The 21,340-nt window shown below is 47.5% G+C and overlaps 3 protein-coding genes across 9 annotated transcripts; 2 read left to right on the plus strand and 1 right to left on the minus strand.

Annotated features, from left to right (window-relative positions):
- The first annotated feature begins 1,189 nt into the window (after positions 1-1,189).
- VPS72 (vacuolar protein sorting 72 homolog) lies at positions 1,190-12,829 on the plus strand. The gene is made up of 6 exons (XM_061120854.1): positions 1,190-1,386; positions 5,018-5,170; positions 5,349-5,463; positions 5,853-6,029; positions 11,761-11,905; positions 12,246-12,829. The coding sequence occupies exons 1-6, from the start codon at positions 1,270-1,272 to the stop codon at positions 12,631-12,633; spliced, it is 1,095 nt and encodes a 364-aa protein (XP_060976837.1). The 5' UTR covers positions 1,190-1,269; the 3' UTR covers positions 12,634-12,829.
- Positions 12,830-12,910: 81 nt separating this feature from the next.
- TMOD4 (tropomodulin 4) lies at positions 12,911-18,051 on the plus strand. Of its 3 annotated transcripts, none has more exons than XM_061120856.1 (10): positions 12,911-13,609; positions 14,582-14,746; positions 14,952-15,108; positions 15,421-15,537; positions 16,001-16,090; positions 16,275-16,405; positions 16,503-16,610; positions 17,000-17,143; positions 17,395-17,539; positions 17,940-18,051. In XM_061120856.1, exons 2-10 carry the CDS (start codon positions 14,624-14,626, stop codon positions 17,960-17,962), a joined length of 1,038 nt encoding a protein of 345 aa, XP_060976839.1. In that variant the 5' UTR covers positions 12,911-13,609; positions 14,582-14,623; the 3' UTR covers positions 17,963-18,051. The 3 variants fall into 3 exon arrangements, with proteins under 3 accessions (XP_060976839.1, XP_060976840.1, XP_060976838.1); XM_061120857.1 differs by having other exon boundaries at positions 12,911-13,581; XM_061120855.1 differs by having other exon boundaries at positions 12,911-14,746.
- A 530-nt stretch (positions 18,052-18,581) lies between these two features.
- SCNM1 (sodium channel modifier 1) lies at positions 18,582-21,235 on the minus strand. Of its 5 annotated transcripts, none has more exons than XM_061120859.1 (7): positions 21,042-21,235; positions 20,709-20,779; positions 20,384-20,472; positions 20,188-20,285; positions 19,980-20,068; positions 19,365-19,559; positions 18,582-18,733 (listed from the first exon to the last, which is right to left on the minus strand). In XM_061120859.1, exons 1-7 carry the CDS (start codon positions 21,090-21,092, stop codon positions 18,634-18,636), a joined length of 693 nt encoding a protein of 230 aa, XP_060976842.1. In that variant the 5' UTR covers positions 21,093-21,235; the 3' UTR covers positions 18,582-18,633. The 5 variants fall into 5 exon arrangements, with proteins under 5 accessions (XP_060976842.1, XP_060976841.1, XP_060976843.1 ...); XM_061120858.1 differs by having other exon boundaries at positions 21,028-21,235; XM_061120860.1 differs by having other exon boundaries at positions 20,709-20,816; positions 21,042-21,180.
- Between the last annotated feature and the right edge of the window lie 105 nt (positions 21,236-21,340).

The raw sequence follows: 21,340 nt of genomic DNA on the forward strand, positions 1-21,340 counted from the left end.
AATGCCACACAGCAATGCTACCTGCTAAGGGCTGTGCTCATCCTGCTCTGTTAGAGAAGCAGTAACAGACTTTATTTTCTTGGGTTCCAAAATCACTGAAGCTCCATTACTTTGGCCACCTGATGCAAAAAGCGAACTGATTGGAAAAGACCCTGATACTGGGAAAGGTTGAGAGCAGGAGGAGAAGGGAGCGGCAGAAGGAGGATGAGATGGCTAGATAGCATCACCCACTCAGTGGACATGAATCTGAGCAAACTCCGGGAGATAGTGAAGGACAGGGAAGCCTGGAGTGCTGCAGTCCATAGGGTCGAAGAGTCTGACACGACTTAGCGATTGAACAATAACAGAAAGGTTTCTACTGACAACGGAATGAAAAACATACTGGAGCAGAGGAAAACTGACTTCTTCTAAAAGAAAATTTGTTGATTCCCAAATTCTGTCCGTGGGGTAAAGGGCTCCTGGTGTCACGGTGTGGTATCATTCCACAGCCGGGATAAACGTGCCTACGGGGGCGGGGAGCCTGGGGTGGCCTCAACGCAGGAGTGGGCGGGGCTGAAGAGTTGAGAAGGCCTTGAAATTAAAAGAGCTTGCTCCTTGGAAGAAAAGTTATGACCAACCTAGACAGCATATTAAAAAGCAGAGACATTGCTTTGCCAACAAAGCTCCGTCTAGTCAAAGCTATGGTTTTTCCTGTAGTCATGTATGGGTGTGAGAGTTGAACTATAAAGAAAGCTGAGCGGAAGAATTGATGCTTTTGAACTGTGGTGTTGGAGAAGACTCTTGAGAGTCCCTTGGACTGCAAGGAGATCCAACAAGTCTATCCTAAAGGAAATCAATCCTGAATATTCATTGGAAGGACTGATGTTGAAGCTGAAACTCGAATACCTTGGGCACCTGATGCGAAGAGCTGACTCATTTTAAAAGACCCTGATGCTGGGAAAGATTGAGGGCAAGAGAAGGGGACGACAGAGGATGAGATGGTTGGATGGCATCATCGACTCAATGGAACTGAGTTTGAGTAAGCTCCGGGAGTTGGTAATGGACAGGGAAGCCTGGCGTGGGGTCGCAAAGAGTCGAACACGACTTAGGAACTGAACTGAATGAACTGAACTGAGGTGGCTGTACTGGGAACTTCTCGACGCTCTGCTACTTCTGTCTGTAAACGACGGCTTCCGCCGCCCGCCCTCAGGTAGTGTTATCGAGCGCCGAGCACAGAGAACGGCGCTGGGTGAGGGGCTTGGTGTTGGCAGCGCAGTCTCCATAGGCGTCATGAGTTTGGCTGGGGGCCGCGCCCCCCGGAAGACCGCGGGGAACCGGCTCTCTGGGCTTCTGGAAGCAGAGGAGGAAGATGAGTTCTACCAGACGACTTATGGGGGTTTCACTGAGGCAAGAGCCGGGCCCAGGAAGAGGGAGGGAATAAATCTAAAAGGAGAGAGAAACCTCGGACAAAGAAGGGGGCGGGGGAGAGGAGTCCTGGTAGCTGGTACTGGAGATAGGTTGGGCAAGATGAGGGGATAAACTGGAGTCCTAGCAGGGCGAGCCCTCAATGGTGTTGGAGGGGTCAGGAATGGAGAAGTTGTCCGAAGGACCCCAGACTATGGCTGAAAACTACTGTGTATTTCCTTAACTGCATCTCTCAGCGCTTCTGAAGTCTAGCATACGCCAGGCACATCCTAGTCACGCGGTGTACATTCGTTGGCCTACGGCCTGGCTATTCACCTGAACTGTAGAAAAGAATCTCTCAGAAAAAAAGATAGAGGGAGTTAGCCAACTCCTTTTTTCAGCTTTCAAATGTCGTTGTAAATGTTTTCTTAAATAACTGTTTCTTGACCTAAAAAGTGACCCCATGTATGTCCTTCATAGAACATATTTCAATTTGTAGTTACATATATTTTGTTTGTTTGTACCTTCCAATAGACTGTAAATTCTGTAAGGTTAGAGATGGTCTGTTTTGTTTAACGGTGTACATCCGAGTGCCTAGTCCAATAACTGGATTGAGTTGACACTTGCTAAATTTGTATTGAATCTGTCCATTCTTTAAATGTGTTAAGTGCCTAAGGCAAGCCAAGCACTGTGATAGGCGCTGTGGAAACAGAGAGTATTAAAAACACCACCTTATCCTTAAACGTTTTCCAGACTCCAGTGGAGGACCTAGCTGAGTTAACAGTCAGATAAAATATTGTGCGATAAGGAGAAAAGTGTTAAGCATAAGGTGCTATGGTAACACTTGGGAGACAAAGTTGTTTGGGATGGGCATCCCTGGGAAACGTGATGTTTAAGCTGAGGACAGTTTGAAAAGTGAGCCTTGGCTGGATGGAGAGCAGTAGGACTGGAAGCAGGGAGAGAAGGAAGGTTAGTCCTGGAAGAGGGTGGGGCAGAGTATGTAAAGGCACTGACATCCTGCTCTGGGACCTGCACAGCTACTGTCATACTCCAAACCAGGAAGGAGAATAATGGAGGGAGTAGGGCCCATTCTTGTAGGGTTTTGTGAGCCATGTTAAGTTTTATTCTTCATTCAGAGGGCTGAGAAGATTATTTCATGGTCAGATTTGTACTTTAGAAAGATCACTCTATAATGAGGAAAATGGTAGAAGGAGGCAGTGAGAGTAGAGAAACATGAACAGGAGGAGTCAAGAGAAACTAAGGAATAAGAATCCACAGGACTTGGTGACTGACTAGGAATCATTGCTTAACACAGCCATAACCAATTAGTTTAAAATAGAACCTTCTCATCTCTCCTCCAAAGGCCATTTTCCTATTCCTGTCATTTTACGAGTCGTTATTTAATATGTACCCTTCATGCTTCCAAAAAGGATTTAAGAAGGCTTATGATATAAACAAAAAGTAGGAACAGTAAAAATAGACAGATGAGAAGTAATTGTACCAAGAGCCTCTGCTACAATGGTAATAACAGTTGATATTAAATTTAGCTGTGAGTTTCCCAGCAGCCAAATCCTGAATTTCTTTTTTTGTAAGAGAGAAGCATTTAAGTTCTTTACGGAGATATACTTATTCAGCATTAAGTCCTAAGGAGAATTACATCCTTATAAATAAAGTAACAGGGGTTTGGTAGATGATGTAAAAGCATTCTCTTAACTAGTTATGTCGCTTAATGACCCGCGATAAAAGCCAAAGGAATGATAGTAAATCCGTAACTTAGTGAAAACATTTCAGTTGGGCACTAAGCTAACGTGTAGTTGAACTACTACCCTCTGGTGATATGATTTAATACCAGGTCAGGGCTGAGGGGATTAATATGTTCTCAGGCTGTCTTTCACAAACATTAGTTGGGAGGAAATGATGGTCACCGGTACAAGATTGAATACTGGCTGCCTTGTCTTGTCAACTGTGTTATTTGCTTGCTTTGACACCGTGTGTACCAAGATTAGCCCATCAGTCTCATCAGTGATTGAAGAGAAAGGCACATGTTTGAGGTGCTGCCCCGCCCAATTAACTCCCCTCCTCCCAAGCATTTTTTTTTCTCTCTTTCTTTTCCTGTGTGGCTGCTGTTTTAGCCCAAACTCAGGCTTAGGCACCACTACATGTTTTCTACTCCAGTCCATCCCACCACCTCCAGAACTTTCTGAAACACTTTTTGTATGTAGTTTTTCTCTCCTCCCCAAATCTTTAGTGTCTTCCCATTATACATGGTGTGAAATGAAAGTTGCTCAGTTGTGTCTGACTCTTTGCAACTACATGCATTATACAGCCTGCCAGGCTCCTCTGTTTATGGAATCTTCAGGCCAGAATTCTGGAGTGGGTAGCCATTCCCTTCTCCAAGGGATCGTCCCAACCCAGGGATCGAACGCAGGACTCCCGCATTGCAGGTGGACTCTACCGTCTGAACAACCAGGGAAGCTCATACATGGTAGTAGGACCCAACTCTTTTTCTGTCCCAACTCACCTGAAGAATGAGACAGATTTCTCAGTAACTTTAGCTTACCTCAGTGGTGATTATCGGTGCTGGACCAAGTAAGAAGAGGGAGAAGATTGAGAATCACTGTCCTGCAAGTTAAGATCATAAGTTTAAAAGTTAAATGTCATTAAGTCATGACATTTACATTTCTCTGTGGATCAAATCCCTGGAGAAGGAAATGGCAATCCACTTCAGTATTCTTGCCTGGAAAATTCAATGGGCAGAGGAAACTGGCCAGCTTCAGTCCATGGGGTCACAAAGAGTTGGACACGACTGAGCACATAGATTGAATGCAACCTTCTTTTCAAATCTTGTAGCCCTATACGGCATTCAGTTAATGTTGGAAGGAGTCTGTGATGGAGCCAAAGGCAGTCAGCTAGGAAGACTTCTTGCCAGAGACAAACCTGCTTTGCTTAGGTCTAAATCCTTATTCCATAAACATGCTGTACACATTCTTGCTTCTGCACCTTTGTTCCTGTCATTTGCTTTGCCTATGAGTCCCTCTTCCCTCTTGGCTGTCTAAATACTAGCAGTATTTTAAACCATGGCTCAAGTTCTTTTCATTCTTTAAAGTCTGAAGCCGAGTTTAGTAAACTACAACCTGCTGGCTGAATCTGACCCACTATCTGTTTTAATCTGGTCCTTTGCAGAAAAAGTTTGCCAACCCTTGGTCTAAAGGAATAAAGTCTAACATTTAGACTTCTCCAGGCCATCAGTCCATAGCAGGTGTGCCTTCCTCTGATCACCTATAACATTTTATTGCCATTTGGTAGTTTATGTGTGGCCCTGTATTAAAACTTCCATTTATAATGATGTCTTTTCCTATGCTTGACTGTGAGACCCTGAAGATGGAGACTAAACCGTATCCTTTTGTACCCCAGCAGTTAACACAGTATGCTGCAGGTAAAGCGCAGTCAGTTAACGTTGGAAGGGGTGGTGCTGGAGCCAAAGACCATCAGCCCTTCTTGCCTGAGGAAAATGAAAGGCTAGGCTGGGAAGGAGAGTGGGGCAGCCCTTATCAATAGGCAAAGGGATTCTGTTCCTCCTTGAGGGGCATTAATAACTGATGCCAGTGAGAACCGCATCTCCCTATGTCCTCAGGAATCAGGAGATGATGAGTATCAAGGGGACCAGTCAGACACAGAGGATGAAGTGGACTCTGACTTTGACATCGATGAAGGGGATGAACCATCCAGTGATGGAGAAGCAGAAGAGCCAAGGAGGAAGCGCCGAGTAGTCACCAAAGCATATAAGGTGCAGGGGAGGCCTGGTTTTCTTGGACCTCCTTAATTTATATTCTCCCTTTCATCAGGTCCCATTATGCCCCACACCGATCCCACTTCCTGCTGTGCTGGTTTTCTTTTCCTAAGGTCTTCATTGTCTTTCTCCAATATCTTCTCTTCCCTGGTATCTGATTTCACTCTGTCTCCAGGAGCCTCTCAAGAGCTTGAGGCCTCGAAAGGTCAGCACCCCAGCTGGTAGCTCTCAGAAGACCCGAGAAGAGAAGGCACTGCTTCCATTAGAACTACAGGATGATGGCACTGACAGTGAGTGGGGATGTTTGGGTCAATAGACAAAATTGAAGTATTATGATAAAATACTGTATTAGTGTTAAGTTTACTGAAGTTGGTAACTTTACTATGAGCATGTAGGAATAATTCTTATTAGGAAATATACACCGAGTATTTAGGGAAGAGAGCCATGATGTTGATTTGCATAACTTAACTCTCAGATTATTCAGAAAATGTGCACACACAGATTGCAAATAGGGCAAAATGTTAACAGATGATTTGGCAAAGGATTCATGGGTGTTCTTTGTACTATTCTCAACTTTTTTGTAAGTTTGAAATGATTTCCAAATAAAAAGCTTTAAAATTAAATTCAGAGAAGGTAGACATGAGTTCAAAGATTTCTTCCTCTATGATTTCCTTCCCAGGTCGGAAGTCCATGCGTCAGTCTACAGCTGAGCACACACGACAGACATTCCTTCGGGTACAGGAGAGGCAGGGCCAGTCACGGCGACGGAAGGGGCCCCACTGTGAGCGGCCACTGACCCAGGAGGAGCTGCTCAGGGAGGCCAAGATCACAGAGGAGCTCAACTTACGTTCACTGGGTCAGTCTTTGGTTTTGAGAACAGTGGGTAGCGGGACTGAGAAGCACGAGAAAAAGTTAGATCTAGAGGCCCCAAAGAATTGGACAGGTGGAGATTTGGGATAAGAGAAATCAGAAGAAAGATATGGGGAAAGAAAGTGATTAGGAGCAAGGAAGTAGGCAGTAATGAGGGCTCTGAAGAACAAGTTTTATTGCAGTACTTTGGTATAAAATAAGAATTGTATGGAAATGAGTTCAGATTCTAGCTCCACTGTTCACTTGCTATAAGACTTCAGGCAAATTACTTACAATCTGCTTGCATCTTTCTTTCCTTGTTCACAAAATGCGATGAGATGATAATGCTACTTTAATGATCATGAAAATTAGAAATTCAGTAGAATCAGTCCATTCATGAGATACATTGGTTTAAGGTAAAAATTCTATAAAATCTCTTCAGTTTATGTGCTGTTGGGCACACAGTCCTGTATAGGAACATACTGTACATTTCTTTAAGGGATGGTGAGAATTCTCAGATCATGGGAAATGAATGAGGGAACAGCAGATTTCACACCTCCCATTACGTGCTCACTCTGGAGCATACGTGCACTGAGTGAAATAACAGGTGAAATCTCCTACAATATTTGATTTGCTATTTCTCTCTCTCTCAATCTTTTTTTGACCAAGCACATATAATTGAATGTGCATAACCCAAATACAGTTTTACTGTGGTGTGGAAGATTGTTTACCCAGAATATCTGGGACCCAACTCATTTTAGTTCAGTGGTATCCTTGGTTTCCTTAGGACTTCCTTGGTGGCTCAGATGGTTATGTGTCTGCCTACAATGCAGGAGACCCGGGTTCAGTCCCTGGGTGGGGAAGATCTACTGGAGAAGGAGATGGCAACCCACTCCAGTATACTTGCCTGGAAAATCCCATGGACGGAGGAGCCTGGTAGTCTACAGTCCATGGGGCCAAAAAGAGTCGGACATGACTGAGTGACTTTACTTTCACTTAGCTCATTTTAGTTTAATGGTATCAGTAGTTTTGAAATGTAGATACCTTCACTCCAGAAAGTTCCCTGGTTAGGGGAACTTAGTGGTTAGGACTTGGTGGTCTCACTGCCTCAGCCTGGGTTCTATTCCTGGTCAGGGAAGCACATCTTTGGGGCTTCCCTGATAGCTCAGTTGGTAAAGAATCTGCCTGCAGTGCAGGAAACCTGGGTTTGATTCCTGTGTTGGGAATATCTGCTGGAGAAGGGATAGGCTACCCACTCACTCCAGTATTCTTGGGCTTCCCTGGTGGCTCAGCTGGTAAAGAATCCAACTGCAATGTGGAAGACCTGGGTTCGATACCTGGGTTGGGAAGATGCCCTGGAGAAGGGAAAGGCTACCCACTCCAGTATTCTGGCTTGGAGAATACCATGGACTGTATAGTCCATGGGGTCGCAAAGAGTTGGACATGACTAAGCGACTTTCACTTTCAATCCAAAAGACCACAAAAGATATAATTAATTTTCAGCATTTTCAGGGTGTATTGTCGTGACTTTTTAAAAATATTTCTGTTTGGCTGTGCTGGGTCTTCATCCTGCCCTCAGGCTGTCTCACTGCCGTGAGCAGGTTCCTCGTTGTCGCAGGGCGGCTTCTCGTGTGGACACAGGCTCTCAGGCATGAGGGCTCACTGTCTGTGGTGCATGGGCTTAGGCGCTCCACGGCGTGTGGCATCTTCCTGGACCAGGATCAAACTAGTGTCGTCTGCCTCGACAGAGCAGATTCTTTGTTTGTTTTTGATTGAAGGATAGTTACAATATTGTATTGGTTTCTGTCATACATCAACATGGATCGGCCATAGGTATACATATGTCCCCTTACTCTTGAGTCTCCCTCCCACCCCATCCCACCCTTCCAGGTTGTCACGAGCCCCAGTTTGAGCTCCCTGAATCATACAGCAAATTCCCACTGGTTATCTATCTTACATATGGTGGTGGTAGTGTATGTGTTTCCGTGCTACTTTCGCCATTCATCCCACCCTCTCCTTCTTACCACCCCCATGTCCATAAGTCTGTTCTCTATGTCTGCATCTCTCTTGCTGCCCTGAAAATAGGTTCATCAGTACTACTTTCTAGATTCCATATGCATGCGTTAATATACTGTATTTATCTTTCTCTTTCTGACATACTTCACTCTGTGTAATAGGCTCTAGGTTCACTCATCTCATTAGCACTGACTCAAACTAGTTCCTTTTTATGGCTGAGTAATGTTGCATTGTATATATGTACCAAAGCTTCTTTATCCATTCATCTGTTGTTGGACATCTAGGTTACTTCTGTGTCCTAGTTATTGTAAATAGTGCTGGCAGGCAGATTCCTAACCACTGGACCAACAGGAAAGTCCAGCTGTTGTGACTTTTTTAAAAAAATTATTATTGACTTTAAAATGGGAAATATACCCTTTATCTGTATAATGGCAACGCCATGCTTTAAAACAGTGGTTATCTCTTAAAACTTATAAATGACTGAGAAATATCACAAATAATGAGGTCACTAGATGTCACTATAATTACAATCTACATCCTTTGACTACATTAATGGTTTCAGGGCACTGTAAAGAGAGTGATTCCCAGGCTTTTGACATAGGAGATCCTGGAGGGGCATGTTTGGCAGGAGAAAAAAAATTATAAGTTCATTTTTGAACATGTTAGATTTGGGATGTCTGTGAGCAGTTCATGCAGTGCTGAGAAATCAGATAAACATACAAATCTGGTACTTGGACAAGATATCTGGGCTAGAAATACAAATTTGGAAGTTTTTGAATATGGATGGTAATTGACGCTGGAGTGGATGAGATCACTCAGGGAGAAAACATAGAGGGAGAAAGGTAGGCAGAAGCTCAAGAAGGTCCTGCAGACACTAAAAAGTAATGGTCTCCTACAAGAGGAGGAACTTAGAAAAGGATCTGAGGATAGGCCAGAGAGTGGGAAATGCCAGGAAAGTTTGTCTTAAGAACTCTAAGGAAAGAATGTTTTGGGGGAGTAGCTGCTCAATCTTGCTGAGATGCCAGTGAAGAGAACTGAGAAGTGTCCATTGGTTTTGGTGACATGGGGGTCAGAAATGACCTTAGGGAGCACTTTTTGGGGAGCAAGACATTGGGAAGTTGTTGGGAAGCCAAACCTTTAAAATTTGGTCATGAAGGGTAGGAGAGGAACAGTGAGGGGTCTGGGGTCAAGACAGGGTTTGTCCTTGTTCTATTTTATTCAAAGATTGGAGAGTACATATTTTTGGTGAGATGCAACAGAAAGAATTTTAAGACAGAAAAGAAAGGATCAGTAATAGTGTAGGGTTTGGAGAAGTGGGAGTCAGGGTGGGAGCTAGGGCACGGGTGGAAGAGTTGGTCTAAGTTAAGAGGAAGGAAGGAAGGGTGGCTCAGAGCTGTAGGGTTGTAAATCCAGAGCAGGACAGTATAATAGTTCTCATCTGATATTTTTTAGGCACTGTCATTTGTCAGTTGTTGGGGATAGACTTGGAAGCTTGAGAGTGAAGACTGTTTGAAATTGTGGAGATAGGATCATCTGCTGGTGTTGGCAGGTCTTTTGAAGTTTGGGAATGTGAATTTCTGGCAGTTTCATTCTACCTGTTGTGTAACTTTTCTCCAGTACTGCGCATCAATCCAGGTCTGGGCAAAGGAGTTTAGATTGATAAGAGAATGACTGATGAAGAGAAAAGGAAGGCTGGAAGGAGTGATAGAATGCAGAGAGTTTCAGGTACTCGAAGGACTGAAGAACCAGAAGAAGAACAGAGGTATCTAGGATAATGGAGCAGAGAGCTGAAGCGTGAGGCTCCACAGAACACAGGCACGTCCTGCCCGGGGTGTGGGAGAATGAGCAGCCTCCCCCAGAGGGTTGCAGGGAGCAGTGGCCTCTGTGGATGACAGGTTTCCTGTAAGGCAAGTTTTGGAAGGCGTGCTGAGTGAGAAACTTGACGAAATAGATGAGTTGGCTGATTATAGAGCAGGGGTTACAGAGGGTACAGGAAAGTGTTGAGAGAAGAGTTAAAAGGTTGGCTCGAGGGAAAGAAAACAGTATTACCGTCCAGAATTCAAGTGTAAAAGAGATTAAATCACCCGGTGGGGGTGGGGGAGTCAGGGGAGTAGGTATCCAGAGGACTCTTCTAGTCATACTTTATCTAGAGCAGTGGTCCCCAACCTTTTTGGCATCAAAGATCAATTTTGTGGAAGATAACTTTTCCAGGGTGAGGTGGATGGCTTCAGGATGATTCGAACACATTACATTTATTGTGCACTTTATTTCTAATCTAACGTTGCTACTGATTTGACAGAAGGTACCAGTCCTCAGCCCAGAGGTTGGGGACCCCTGCACTAGAGAATTGTGTTCAGAGTACCCACATTTAAGGGGGACAGAGGGACCAGGAATATTTTGATCTGTGTATACATTAACAAATCTTTATTGAATTCCTGTAAGTGGAATGCTGCATGACCCTCATGATGTATAGGTAATATGAGCCACAGTCACTGCCCCTAAGAGACGTGTATACCAACAGTGAACTGCCACGGAGCAGTGTCACCCGGTCCAGACAGGGTGACTAGTGAACTAGAGAGGAGGGCCTGAAAGAAGGGACAGTTACTCAGCTCAGCTCGCTGTGAGAGTGCAGATACAAAGTTGCCACATTTTCTTCTTAGCTTTTCAAAAGGGACCAGAGACCTCTGTATTTGAATGTAATTTCCTGACTTTTAAATGTCAGCAACTAATTCAGATTTTTCTTTCAAACACTATGTAAATCGAGCAGGACATACAAGGGGGCTGCTATCTTGCAGCCTCTGCCATAGATCATGGTAAGTGCAGGAACGGAAGCGTGTTTTTGGCACAGGTGGCAAAGGAGGGAGTGACTGAGAACCATGTTGTATGAGGAATGGTTCAGTAGAAGGGGTACTGTGATCTGCCTGAAGAGAGGTGAGCACTAACTTCAACTATTTAAACGACTGTCAAGTGGAAGACAGGTTAGCTTTGTGTTCCTTTTGGCCTTAAAAGGTGAAACAGTGTCAACAGGAAGTATATTTCAGCTCACAGTGGGAAAGAAGGGGGTTTCCCTGGTGGCTCAGTGGTAAAGAATCCGCCTGCCAATGCAGGAGACATGGGTTCGATCCCTGGTCCGGGAAGACCCTAAATGCTGCAGAGCAGCTCAGCCTGTGCACCACAACGACTGAGCCTGCGCTCCAGAGCCCAGGAGCCACAACTGCTGAACCCGAGCGCCTCGAGCCGGCGCCCACAGCACCAGAAGCTGCCACAGTGTGACGCCCATCACTAGAGAGAAGTCCATGCATCAGCAAAGATCCAGCACAGCCAAAAACAAACAACTCAGTAAAAAGTAGGAAAGAATTCTAATCACTAGGGAATCCTAAAGAGACAGTGTGCTGCCTTGGATAGGTAGGAGCAAGTTGACAGAACAGTAACAAGAGGTTAGAGGAAATGAGCAGGCTCCTCGCCAAAGGATCCCTTTCAGCTCTGAAGTCCTACCATTCTGAGCCGGTGAGGAATCAAGCGAACCTAAGAAATGATGAGCAGGGTGTATGTCAAGCTTATGAAAGCTTATGAAATGGGAGATGCTTGAGGGCTTTCGAGGAGTTTCCTAATTGGCTTGGGTGAGCAGTGACTAGACAGCCAGGAGGATAATTAAGAGACTATAGGACAGGACTGGGGTTTGGGAAGTGGGGAACTGACCATCCGCTCGTTCCTTCCTGAAGAGACATATGAGCGGCTCGAGGCTGACAAAAAGAAGCAGGTCCACAAGAAGCGGAAGTGCCCTGGGCCCATAATCACCTACCATTCAGTGACTGTGCCACTGGTTGGGGAGCCAGGCCCGAAAGAAGAGAATGTCGATGTAGAAGGGTGAGTGAGTGAATCTCGGGGAAGAGAGTGCAATTTCTCCCTTCTGTATTCAGCTTGTGTTCCCTCAGCCCCATTTCACTTGCTCTCCTCACAGAGCTCTCTTAACACTTAGGTATCTTTCAGATCCTTTCCCCATCAGCTCCGATTTTTCTTACAGTCTCTCCCTTGTCCTGTTTTTTCCATCCAGCCCTGCTGTGTTTGTCCTGTCTGTCACTTCATACATTCTCTCGGACTGTTGCCATCCACTGCCGCCTCCTCTTTCTTCAGTTCTCTGATCTCTGTCTTTATCTGTTGTCTTCACCTCTCAGCTCTTTGTGTTTTTCTCTGTCTTTTCCCTCAGACTTGATCCTGCTCCCATGGCTTCTGCATTGACTCCCCGTGCTGGGACTGGACCCGTCATCCCTCCTGCTCGCTGCTCACGTACCTTCATCACTTTTAGTGATGATGCCACATTTGAGGAATGGTTTCCCCAAGGGCGGCCCCCAAAGATCCCTGTTCGGGAGGTCTGCCCGGTGACCCATCGGCCAGCCCTATATCGGGACCCTGTTACAGACATACCCTACGCCACTGCTCGAGCCTTCAAGATCATCCGTGAGGCCTACAAGAAGTACATCACTGCCCACGGACTGCCGCCCACCGCCTCAGCCCTAGGCCCTGGCCCACCACCTACTGAGACCCTCCCTGGCTCTGGGCCCCGAGCCTTGCGCCAGAAAATTGTCATCAAATGAAGGGATGTCTGGTCCTTAGAAACCTCTTTCCTGCCCTAACTTAAGAACCTTAAGTTGGGGCTCTTAAGAAGCCCTGCTTCTCCCCTTTGTCATCGCTGATCTTTGCCCAGCTCTTCTCTGTATTTCTCTCCCCATCTTTCCCCCTAGTTCCTACTGGTTTGTGTTTTTTAATCTAATAAAATAGAAAGATCCCTTTTGTCTGGTGTCCAATCTAGGGTTGGGAGCAAAAAGCGTTTGTGAATGAGTTTTATATTTGTTTAATAGCTTTTATTATGAGTCATTCTTTTTATTCTTTATTTTTTAAGGATTCTTTTTTTTTTTTTTCTTTTTTTGGCCACACCACATGGCTTGTGCGATCTTAGTTCCCCAACCAAGGATCAACCCTGGGCCTTCAGCAGTAAAAGCACCTAGTCCTAACCACTGGACCACCAGGGAACTTCCAGAGTGGCCCTTTTTAAATTGTAAAATATTCACTCCTCTAACAGTTTATAAACACCTTAAAATTAGACACCAAAACAAAATCCTTATACTTAACCCCTATATCTCCTTATAGTCACTGCTTTGAATATAGCAGGCACTAAATATTGGGTTGGCCAAAAATTTTGTTCAGGTTTTCTGTACGATATCATGGAAAAACCCAAACAGAGTTTTAGGCCAACCCAGTAAGCATTAATAGGAACCGTGATTCGTAGAACTCCAGTTTCTGGGACTCGGCCTTGTAAGAAGGGGAGGAGGTGCCATGGCTGTTAGCGGCCACTAGAGGCTCTCAGGGCTGGGCAGGGTATGGGGGCTGTGTATATGTGATCTCCCACTACCCCCCACCTGGCCAGAGCTAAAATAATAAAATGCTGAGCTCACTGTTCCCCCACCCTCTCCCCCGGCACCGGCTCCTCCTGCTGCCCGGACGGTGCTCCAGCAGAACAGACAGACCAACCAAGAGCAGGGGAGGTGAGAAGGGAGGTGGCCCCCAGGACTGGTAGGTGGGGAAGGCAGGGGGCTTGTGGATCAGAGCCTGGTGGGAGATGGGAGGAGAAGAGTGGCTCCTACTGGGAGTGATGTGGAGTGTGTCTGTGTCTCTGTCACTCAGTGTTTCTGTCGCTGTCTGTCCTGTCCCTTAACTGTAGTTTACAGTCAATGTAAGTATCTCACATTTTCTGAATCTTTCATATTCAGCATGGTGTGTATGTGTGGCTTAAAAGATCATGCAAGTTTAATCCTCTCACTGTTTTTAGAGAAACTTTATCCCATATAGAAGGCAGTTCCTACCCATTAGACTGGTGTCACCTTCCCGTCCAAAGCCAGGGACAAATCAGTACCTTCTCCTAAGGCTGTACCACCCTTCCCCCAACCTGAATGTCTCCCAGGTCCTCTGAGCCCTCGCTTTCCCTCAGGATTTAGAATTTTAGCAAGCATAATGAGCTCTTGATCCCCCACAGTAAAAGGAGATGAGGGTGGAGTAAGAGCACTGTCTGTTTCCCCCCAAATCCTCCTTGGTTTCTTAAGCCAGTTTGGGGAAAACTGGATTACTGGATGAGGGGAAAGAGAGGCGGAATTTCCCTGAAGCTCTCTGCCTGCCCCCTTCCTTGCAATAGGAATGGGCTTGGGGCCAGCTGTGATGGCAGGGCTCCTGGCAGCTGAACTAGGGCAAGAGGCACCAACAGGCGAGGTTAAGGGGAGGGGTACTGCCAGGGTTTCTGATACAATGGGGAGACAGGGTCACCCTGCATGCCTGGGATCCCCATCCAGAGTGGCTGGGAGCTGTGGAAGCGGGAAGGAGGCTCCAGTTCTAACTAAACAACCCAACCTTCCCCCATTGTCCCATGCCCAGCTAGATCTCTATCCTCCAAGGCAACCAGCTTATTTATTGTTCTGCCCCACTGGCTTGTCTGTTTCCCTTCTGTCCGTGTACATCTTGCCATTGTCCAACCACTTTCTCCCTATAACCCAGGCTCCGTGAGTGCCACACAGTGGGGAGGGGGTGGGGGCCACCATGTCATCGTATCAAAAGGAGCTGGAAAAATACAGAGACATAGATGAAGATGAGATCCTAAAGACCCTGAGCCCTGAGGAGCTAGAACAGCTGGACTGCGAGCTACAGGAGATGGACCCTGAGGTAGGGACTCCAGCACAGGGGATCGGGCAATCCCTAGGCAGTAGGAAGGGTGTGGGGCCCTGGGGGACTGAGACCAGGGTGATCTACAGGGCTTAGAGTCCCAAGAAGGTCAAGGGAACGGTGTCTGGAGATGCTTTAGGGAGACCTGGAGGTGCACCAGGCCAAAGGGGGGGCCCTGACTTGCTCTCCCAAACTCATCCCTAAGAACATGCTCCTGCCGGCTGGACTAAGACAACGTGACCAGACAAAGAAGAGCCCAACCGGGCCGCTGGACCGCGAGGCCCTCTTGCAATACCTGGAACAGCAGGCGCTAGAGGTCAAAGAGCGTGATGACTTGGTGCCCTTCACAGGCGAGAAGAAGGGTATGGGATCGCTAACATCCATGCCTCCTAGGACCCAGTGGTGGTCTCTCACATGTCCCCATTCCAGCTTTCTTCTCACTTGCCCACTTCTAACTGCCAGGAAATCAGCTGCTTACACCTGCATGCCAACTTGTACTCTTCAGCTCTTAGAAGTGATCAAGGGGACCCAGGAATCCTGAGCTTGTAGATGACTCAGGCTTTACAGTGGCTCCTAGTGACCCAGCATTCTACCTCCTGGAGAAGGAAAGGAAGCTGGAGGCCAGGATCTTAGGAGAAATGACCTCGACCTGAACATCCTCATCTCCCCATCAGGGAAACCCTACATCCAGCCCAAAAGAGAAATTCCAGTGGAGGAGCAGGTCACTCTGGAGCCTGAGCTGGAGGAGGCGCTGGCCCACGCCACAGATGCTGAGATGTGTGACATTGCAGGTGGGCAGCTGTGGGCAGTTGAGTTGGGAAGATCTGGGGCAGGGGGTCATGAACATGGCATGGGACTAGTGGGATGTGGATGTTTTGAGAAAGCCTCAGGTAGTGCTTTTTAATTTTTATCTATATATGTATCCACTCATTTTTAAATTTAATAAGTTAACATCTGAAGGGCGATTTTACAGGGATTATAAAACAAAACTATCTTGGCTGAAAACAGGAGGGTCTGACAGACCCCCTCACCCTGTAGTGGCTCCTTAGGGACCTTGCCTTAGCCCTGTCTCAATGTTTTAAAAACCACTGCCTTACACAGCTTAATGGAATGGACCCCTGGGACCAAAAGTGGAAACCTCTTTGGAAGAGGTCAGGCTTCAAAAATGCAGAAGATTCAGAATGAGGTGGGTGGGGGACCTGGAACAAGCCCCTTTTTCTCATTCCCTGTGCCCCCTCTGCCTACTCTCTCCAGCAATTCTGGGCATGTACACACTGATGAGCAACAAGCAGTACTATGATGCGATCTGCAGCGGAGAAATCTGCAACACCGAAGGCATTAGCAGTGAGTGTGTTTGGGAGCATGGCGCTCAGGGCTCCTGGCAGGTGTCCCAGGTCTGAGCAGAGGTAGCAAAGGGTGAAACGAGGCAGTTAGGGAGGGGACATAATGCATAAGTGATAAGAGAATGAATGGGGAGGAGACTGGGGGGGGGACATGTTGGGGTCTCCTTCCTACCCTCACCCACCAGGTGTGGTGCAGCCTGACAAGTACAAGCCAGTGCCAGATGAGCCCCCAAATCCCACCAACATCGAGGAGATACTGAAGAGTGTTCGAAGCAATGACAAGGAGGTAGAGGAGGTGAACCTCAATAATATCCAGGTGTGATATCTGACCCCATCCTCTAAGCAGTAACACCAGCCTAACTCTGCTGTCATATGAGTCCCCTGGCCCACCCTCTCCTATTTCCCTTTGATAGGACATCCCGATACCCATGCTGACTGAGCTGTGTGAGGCCATGAAGACAAATACCCATGTCCGGAGCTTTAGCCTGGTGGCCACAAGGAGTGGTGACCCCATTGCCAATGTAAGGCTAGTTGGCGTCCCTCCCCCTCTCCCTGCACCTTGACATGCATCCCTGGCAGGGCGGTCAGAAAGGGTTGTGCTGGGGGTGATATTCCCATCAACACTCTTAGGGGAGACCTGCTGGAGACTCCTCCCCTCAGTCCTTTGACTCACAGCTGTGAAATCCTGATTGTCTTCCTAAAGCACCAAACCCTCTCAACCACCCCCAACTCCACTGCAACGTCACCCCACTGCTTTCCCTACTACCTACCCTCCCTCTGCCTCCCTGGAGTCCCACACACAGCTCAAGGACTCTTCTCAAAGAGCTGTCTCCCTCTCGCTCCTGTTCTTTCTCTCCTCAGTCATCTGTGAAACTGTACCCTAACCCTAATCCAAGTCCCTACTACCCAGGCGGTGGCTGACATGTTGCGTGAGAATCGTAGCCTCCAGAGCCTGAACATCGAATCCAACTTCATTAGCAGCACAGGGCTTATGGCTGTGCTGAAGGCAGTTCGGGAGAACGCCACACTCACGGAGCTCCGAGTAGACAACCAGGTCAGTCTTCCCTTTCCCTAATCTTTGCAGTCAGCTAATACTCACTGACCCTCTTCCCTGGGGCAGCCACAGGCGGGATCTCATCTGATCTTGTTTGAACTCTCCCTCTTTTTATGAGGGGAGCCAAGGCAGCACCTCTCATCACTCATTCTGGAGAACGAGCCTCTTTAGCCTCCCAAAGGGTTGGTGGTCTGAGACGGTGAGCAATCCAGATGAGGGGTGCTGACGGCTTCCGTCTCGCCCTCCCCCAGCGCCAGTGGCCTGGTGACGCGGTGGAGATGGAGATGGCCACCGTGCTCGAACAGTGTCCCTCCATTGTCCGCTTTGGCTACCACTTTACACAGCAGGGGCCACGCGCTCGGGCCGCTCAGGCCATGACCCGGAACAATGAACTGCGTGAGTAGCTGCAGACATGGTGCGTGGGGGAGAAGGCAAGTAGCTGCAGAAGCTGGTGGATGCCCCTGAAAGCTAACTTAGTGACTGGCAGCCCAGGATGCTGCCAAAGTGACATTCACAGAAGTTCAAATACCACAGGTGACCCGAAAGTAGACAGAAAAACTCCTCTGTCCAAGTATACCAGTAGAGAGGCAAAAGGGAAGTTAGTCATAGCCGTTTGGGACCATGTGTTTTTATTTGCCCTGTTGTTTCTTATTTAACATGGGGGGGAGGAGCATGTTTAGTGACCTAAGACATTACCTCTTTATGAGTCTGGTCAAGGAACCAGAAAGGAGAAGAACACCTTTGCAGGGAACAAGAGATGGGATAATGACTTGTGCTTACTCTTCTTCCTTTACAGGTCGCCAGCAAAAGAAGAGATAACACTACTTTTGCCTTTACCAACTAGGGCTTGGAGCTTAAATCCTCCTCTGTCCCCCCTTTCCTGTAAATAAAGGCCCTACTGACCACTCTGCCTGCCTCCTTCCTTGGGCTTTGAAGTGGAAATCTTGGCGCTAACCCCCAAGGGTTACTGCCAATTCATCAGGGGATTATTTATACTCTGGGGATCAGCAGGCAGGGAGGTTCAAGTTACCAGGAGGAGGTGGGGGGAGCTCCCTGCCTTGGTGTTCCCCACAACCCTGCCAGGGCCTTTAGTCTCTTCTACTTTCACAGGGTGGCAAGCCCTGGCTCTGTTTCCAGACATGTCCAACCCCTCCCCGCCAACCAGTGCCTACCCACAACCCTCATGTATTGGAAGGAGGCAAGGACTTTGAGTGGAGGTGGAGAAGAAAGCAGAAAACATGAAGGGCAAAAACCTCCTTCTGACAGACTTATTAATAGGGCACCAGGCTGCATGCAGCTGACGCTTGGCATGACTTTTGGAGAAGGTGGGGGAGGGGTTAGAAGTGTGGGGAGCTGTGTACCTTGCAGAGAAGAATTGGCTGGGCTGAGAATGAACAGATCTGAAATCCTGAAACAAGGAACCAGACTCAAAGAAAGCTGGGCTCCCAGCGCTCCCAGTTTATTTGTGAAATGAATGGGGAAAGAGGATGTCAGTCCAAGGGGAGATCAGGGGGTTCCTCCTCATCAGAGTCAAACTCAACATTTTCATCTTTTACCCATCGACCTCGTCCATCTGGGATCCATCCAGAGCTGGAAACATCAGAAAACAGAACTGGTCAGGAAAGGAAGTTTATTAAATTAATAAAAAGCGTGTGTGCGAGTGCTCTGTCACATCCGACTCTGCAATCCCATGGACTGTAGCCTGCGAGGCTCCTATGTCCATGGGATTTCCCAGGCAAGAATACTAGAATGGGTTGCCATTTCCTTCTCCAGGGGAATCTTCCCAACTCAGAGGTCGAACCTGCCTCTTGTGCACTACAGGAGGATTCTTTACTGCTGAGCCTCCTGGGAAACCCCAATAGTTCTTTCTATCTAATTAATTAATTTCCTGAACTATCTGGAAAAAAGTTACATATGTAAGGAGTCTGTGCATGCATGCATGTATGCTAAGTTGCTTCAGTAGGAACCAACTCTGTGACCCTGTGGAGTGTAGCCCACCAGGATTCTCCAGGTAAGAATACTGGAGTGGGTTGCCATGCCCTCCTCCAGGGGATCTTCCTGACCCAAAAATCAAACCTGCATCTCCTGCATTGGCAGGTGGTTTCTTTACCACTGTGCCACCTGGGAAGCCCCATGGGGATAAGTAAAAACACTTGAGAAGATCTGAAACAAGGAGGGTCAGAGAGGAAAGGGAAAAACAGGAAAAATTCTGCATACTCACCTTCGAAGGGTGAGATAATGATCCAGGGCCCGTCTTCTTGTGGGACTCATAGGTGCGGGGGATGAGACAGTGTCTGACTCCTTGGTCTGTGAACCAGCCTCAGGCTCAGGTTCTCTATTGATCTTCCCACCTTGGGGTTCAATCTCTGGGGGTGGCAAAGGGGGATGAGAGACAGAGGGACGAGGGGCTTCTGGTCTGGACAGAGAAGAATCAAAGTCTGTAAAAGCAGTGAAGGAAAGGGCCTAATCTCCTGTGACTCCCAACTCCTTATAGAAGTGCTTCCCAATTCTGTGTTCCTCAAGATATTAGTAAGTGTTCTGCATAAAAAGAATTTTGGAATCCAGTAAATTTTGGAAAGGCTAAATTAATCTTTTAAGGATTTTTTAAATTTTTATCTTAAGATTTTGTAGAACCCTTAAAATACACTAATCTTCATTCAAATAAGATTACAAAGCAGCACTTCCCAAACTTTTAGTTACAAAAATCTTTTTCCTGAAATACAAGTTAACACCCCCAGAACACTTAGTATTTCTCAGATTACAATTAGGAAAATAATCACTTTAGAGCTACATATCTCTTGTCCCTCCCTACCTCTGGCTTTCCCGTCCCACTGACCTGTACTTTCGGCGGCAGCAACTGTTATAGTGAGGAGCTCTGTGCAGAGCACTCTGAGTGATAAGTCGAGTCTGGGTTAAGAGAGGAGCCTGGCATGGAGACCAGAGACAGAGTCAGAGCCTTCAGAGCCAGAAACAAGCCAAAGTCCTTCAAGCCTAAGGTGTGCAGCACAGTCCTGCCTGGAACACAACTTCCCCCCTCTGATTACCTCTGCTGTGGTCTCTTCTCTCCTCAGTTCATTATGCTGTCTTGGATTCTGCTCTGTGCCCTTTCCTGGCGGCTTCTTGCCATAGAAAAGCTGCAGGCCTGAGGAGAAAGGGGAAGAGGATTAAAAGCAGAGCACCAAGGGTGGTCTGAAGAGATTTTAAGGGTTTACTCTGTATCGACTGTCTTCCCAAACTTACTGGACAGATGTTTTTTGCCTGCACGGTGGGCAGTCAGCATGGCCAGAGTGTCCAGGACAGGCCGGTGGGGACAGATGGCACAAGCAAAGCTGGGGAGGAGGAAAGATCATTGCTCCCTGGGGAGTGGAGTCTTGGTCATAGGTCCCACCCCGTCCAAGCATTCATTTCCAAAGCCCAACTCCCAAGTCTCTCAGTCTCCATCACCCACATCCCTGTCACTCACTCCCAGCCAAAGAATCATAGATACTCCTGCTCTCCTCAATAACAAAAGTTCTTGAGTCTCTAACTTCAAAACCCTTAAACTTGATCCACTCCTCGCTCTCACCGTCCATCCCGTAGCATCAGCGCCTCATCCTCCGGGATGTAACTGGCAAGCAGGTCCCCGACTCTTCGTTTCTGCAGGGGACAGGGGAAGAAGTCCGGACGGGATCAGCTGGATATGAGGGAGGGATAAAAGGGAAATGATAGAGACGAGGACTCAAAGGGAATAAAGACCACGGAAGAACACACATCTGCGGCGAGGAAGGGGTCACCACCATCTCTAGTCTTTTGGTTCCCTCCGCCCCGCCCCCCAGTTGTTGCCGCAGCAACAAAACAGCTCCTTTACGGCCTTCAGAGGGCAGGTGAAGCTGCTTCGGACGCACTCTTCTCCGCCTACTTTGAGCACATTGAGTTGACTCCAATCGTCTCCTTCCCTCTTGAAAGACATCACGACTGTGAGCCCCAGAAATCATAAACTCTATCCAGCCGCCTTCGCCACTCCTTTCAGGCCACCGTAGCGGGAGTGGGACGTCTCCGTTCCTTCCGGTCTCTTTCCGGCTGGCCCCCTGACTTCCGGAGATGTGCTTCCACGAATGCACTGCGCGATCCCGGAAGCCAGCTTCTAGTCGGCCGAGGGGGACTGCATTTCCTATGGTGCCCTGCGACCTCACCGGCGCGGGGCCTTTTGGGAAATGA

This window comes from Dama dama, chromosome 20, assembly GCF_033118175.1.
Source record: "Dama dama isolate Ldn47 chromosome 20, ASM3311817v1, whole genome shotgun sequence".
Taxonomy (NCBI): Eukaryota; Metazoa; Chordata; class Mammalia; order Artiodactyla; family Cervidae; genus Dama; species Dama dama.

Excerpts from the sequence above, each read along its gene's own strand:
- VPS72 (XM_061120854.1), top strand. The coding sequence starts at position 1,270 with ATGAGTTTGGCTGGGGGCCGCGCCCCCCGGAAGACCGCGGGGAACCGG. Across the intron at positions 5,171-5,348 it reads TAGTCACCAAAGCATATAAG|GAGCCTCTCAAGAGCTTGAG; the intron begins GTGCAGGGGAGG and ends CTCTGTCTCCAG. Across the intron at positions 6,030-11,760 it reads GCTCAACTTACGTTCACTGG|AGACATATGAGCGGCTCGAG; the intron begins GTCAGTCTTTGG and ends TCCTTCCTGAAG.
- TMOD4 (XM_061120855.1), top strand. The coding sequence starts at position 14,624 with ATGTCATCGTATCAAAAGGAGCTGGAAAAATACAGAGACATAGATGAA. Across the intron at positions 15,538-16,000 it reads TGAGATGTGTGACATTGCAG|CAATTCTGGGCATGTACACA; the intron begins GTGGGCAGCTGT and ends TACTCTCTCCAG. Across the intron at positions 16,406-16,502 it reads TGAACCTCAATAATATCCAG|GACATCCCGATACCCATGCT; the intron begins GTGTGATATCTG and ends TCCCTTTGATAG.
- SCNM1 (XM_061120858.1), bottom strand. The coding sequence starts at position 21,117 with ATGATTTCTGGGGCTCACAGTCGTGATGTCTTTCAAGAGGGAAGGAGA. Across the intron at positions 20,473-20,708 it reads CTGATGCTACGGGATGGACG|CTTTGCTTGTGCCATCTGTC; the intron begins GTGAGAGCGAGG and ends CCTCCTCCCCAG. Across the intron at positions 18,734-19,364 it reads CATTATCTCACCCTTCGAAG|CTCTGGATGGATCCCAGATG; the intron begins GTGAGTATGCAG and ends TGATGTTTCCAG.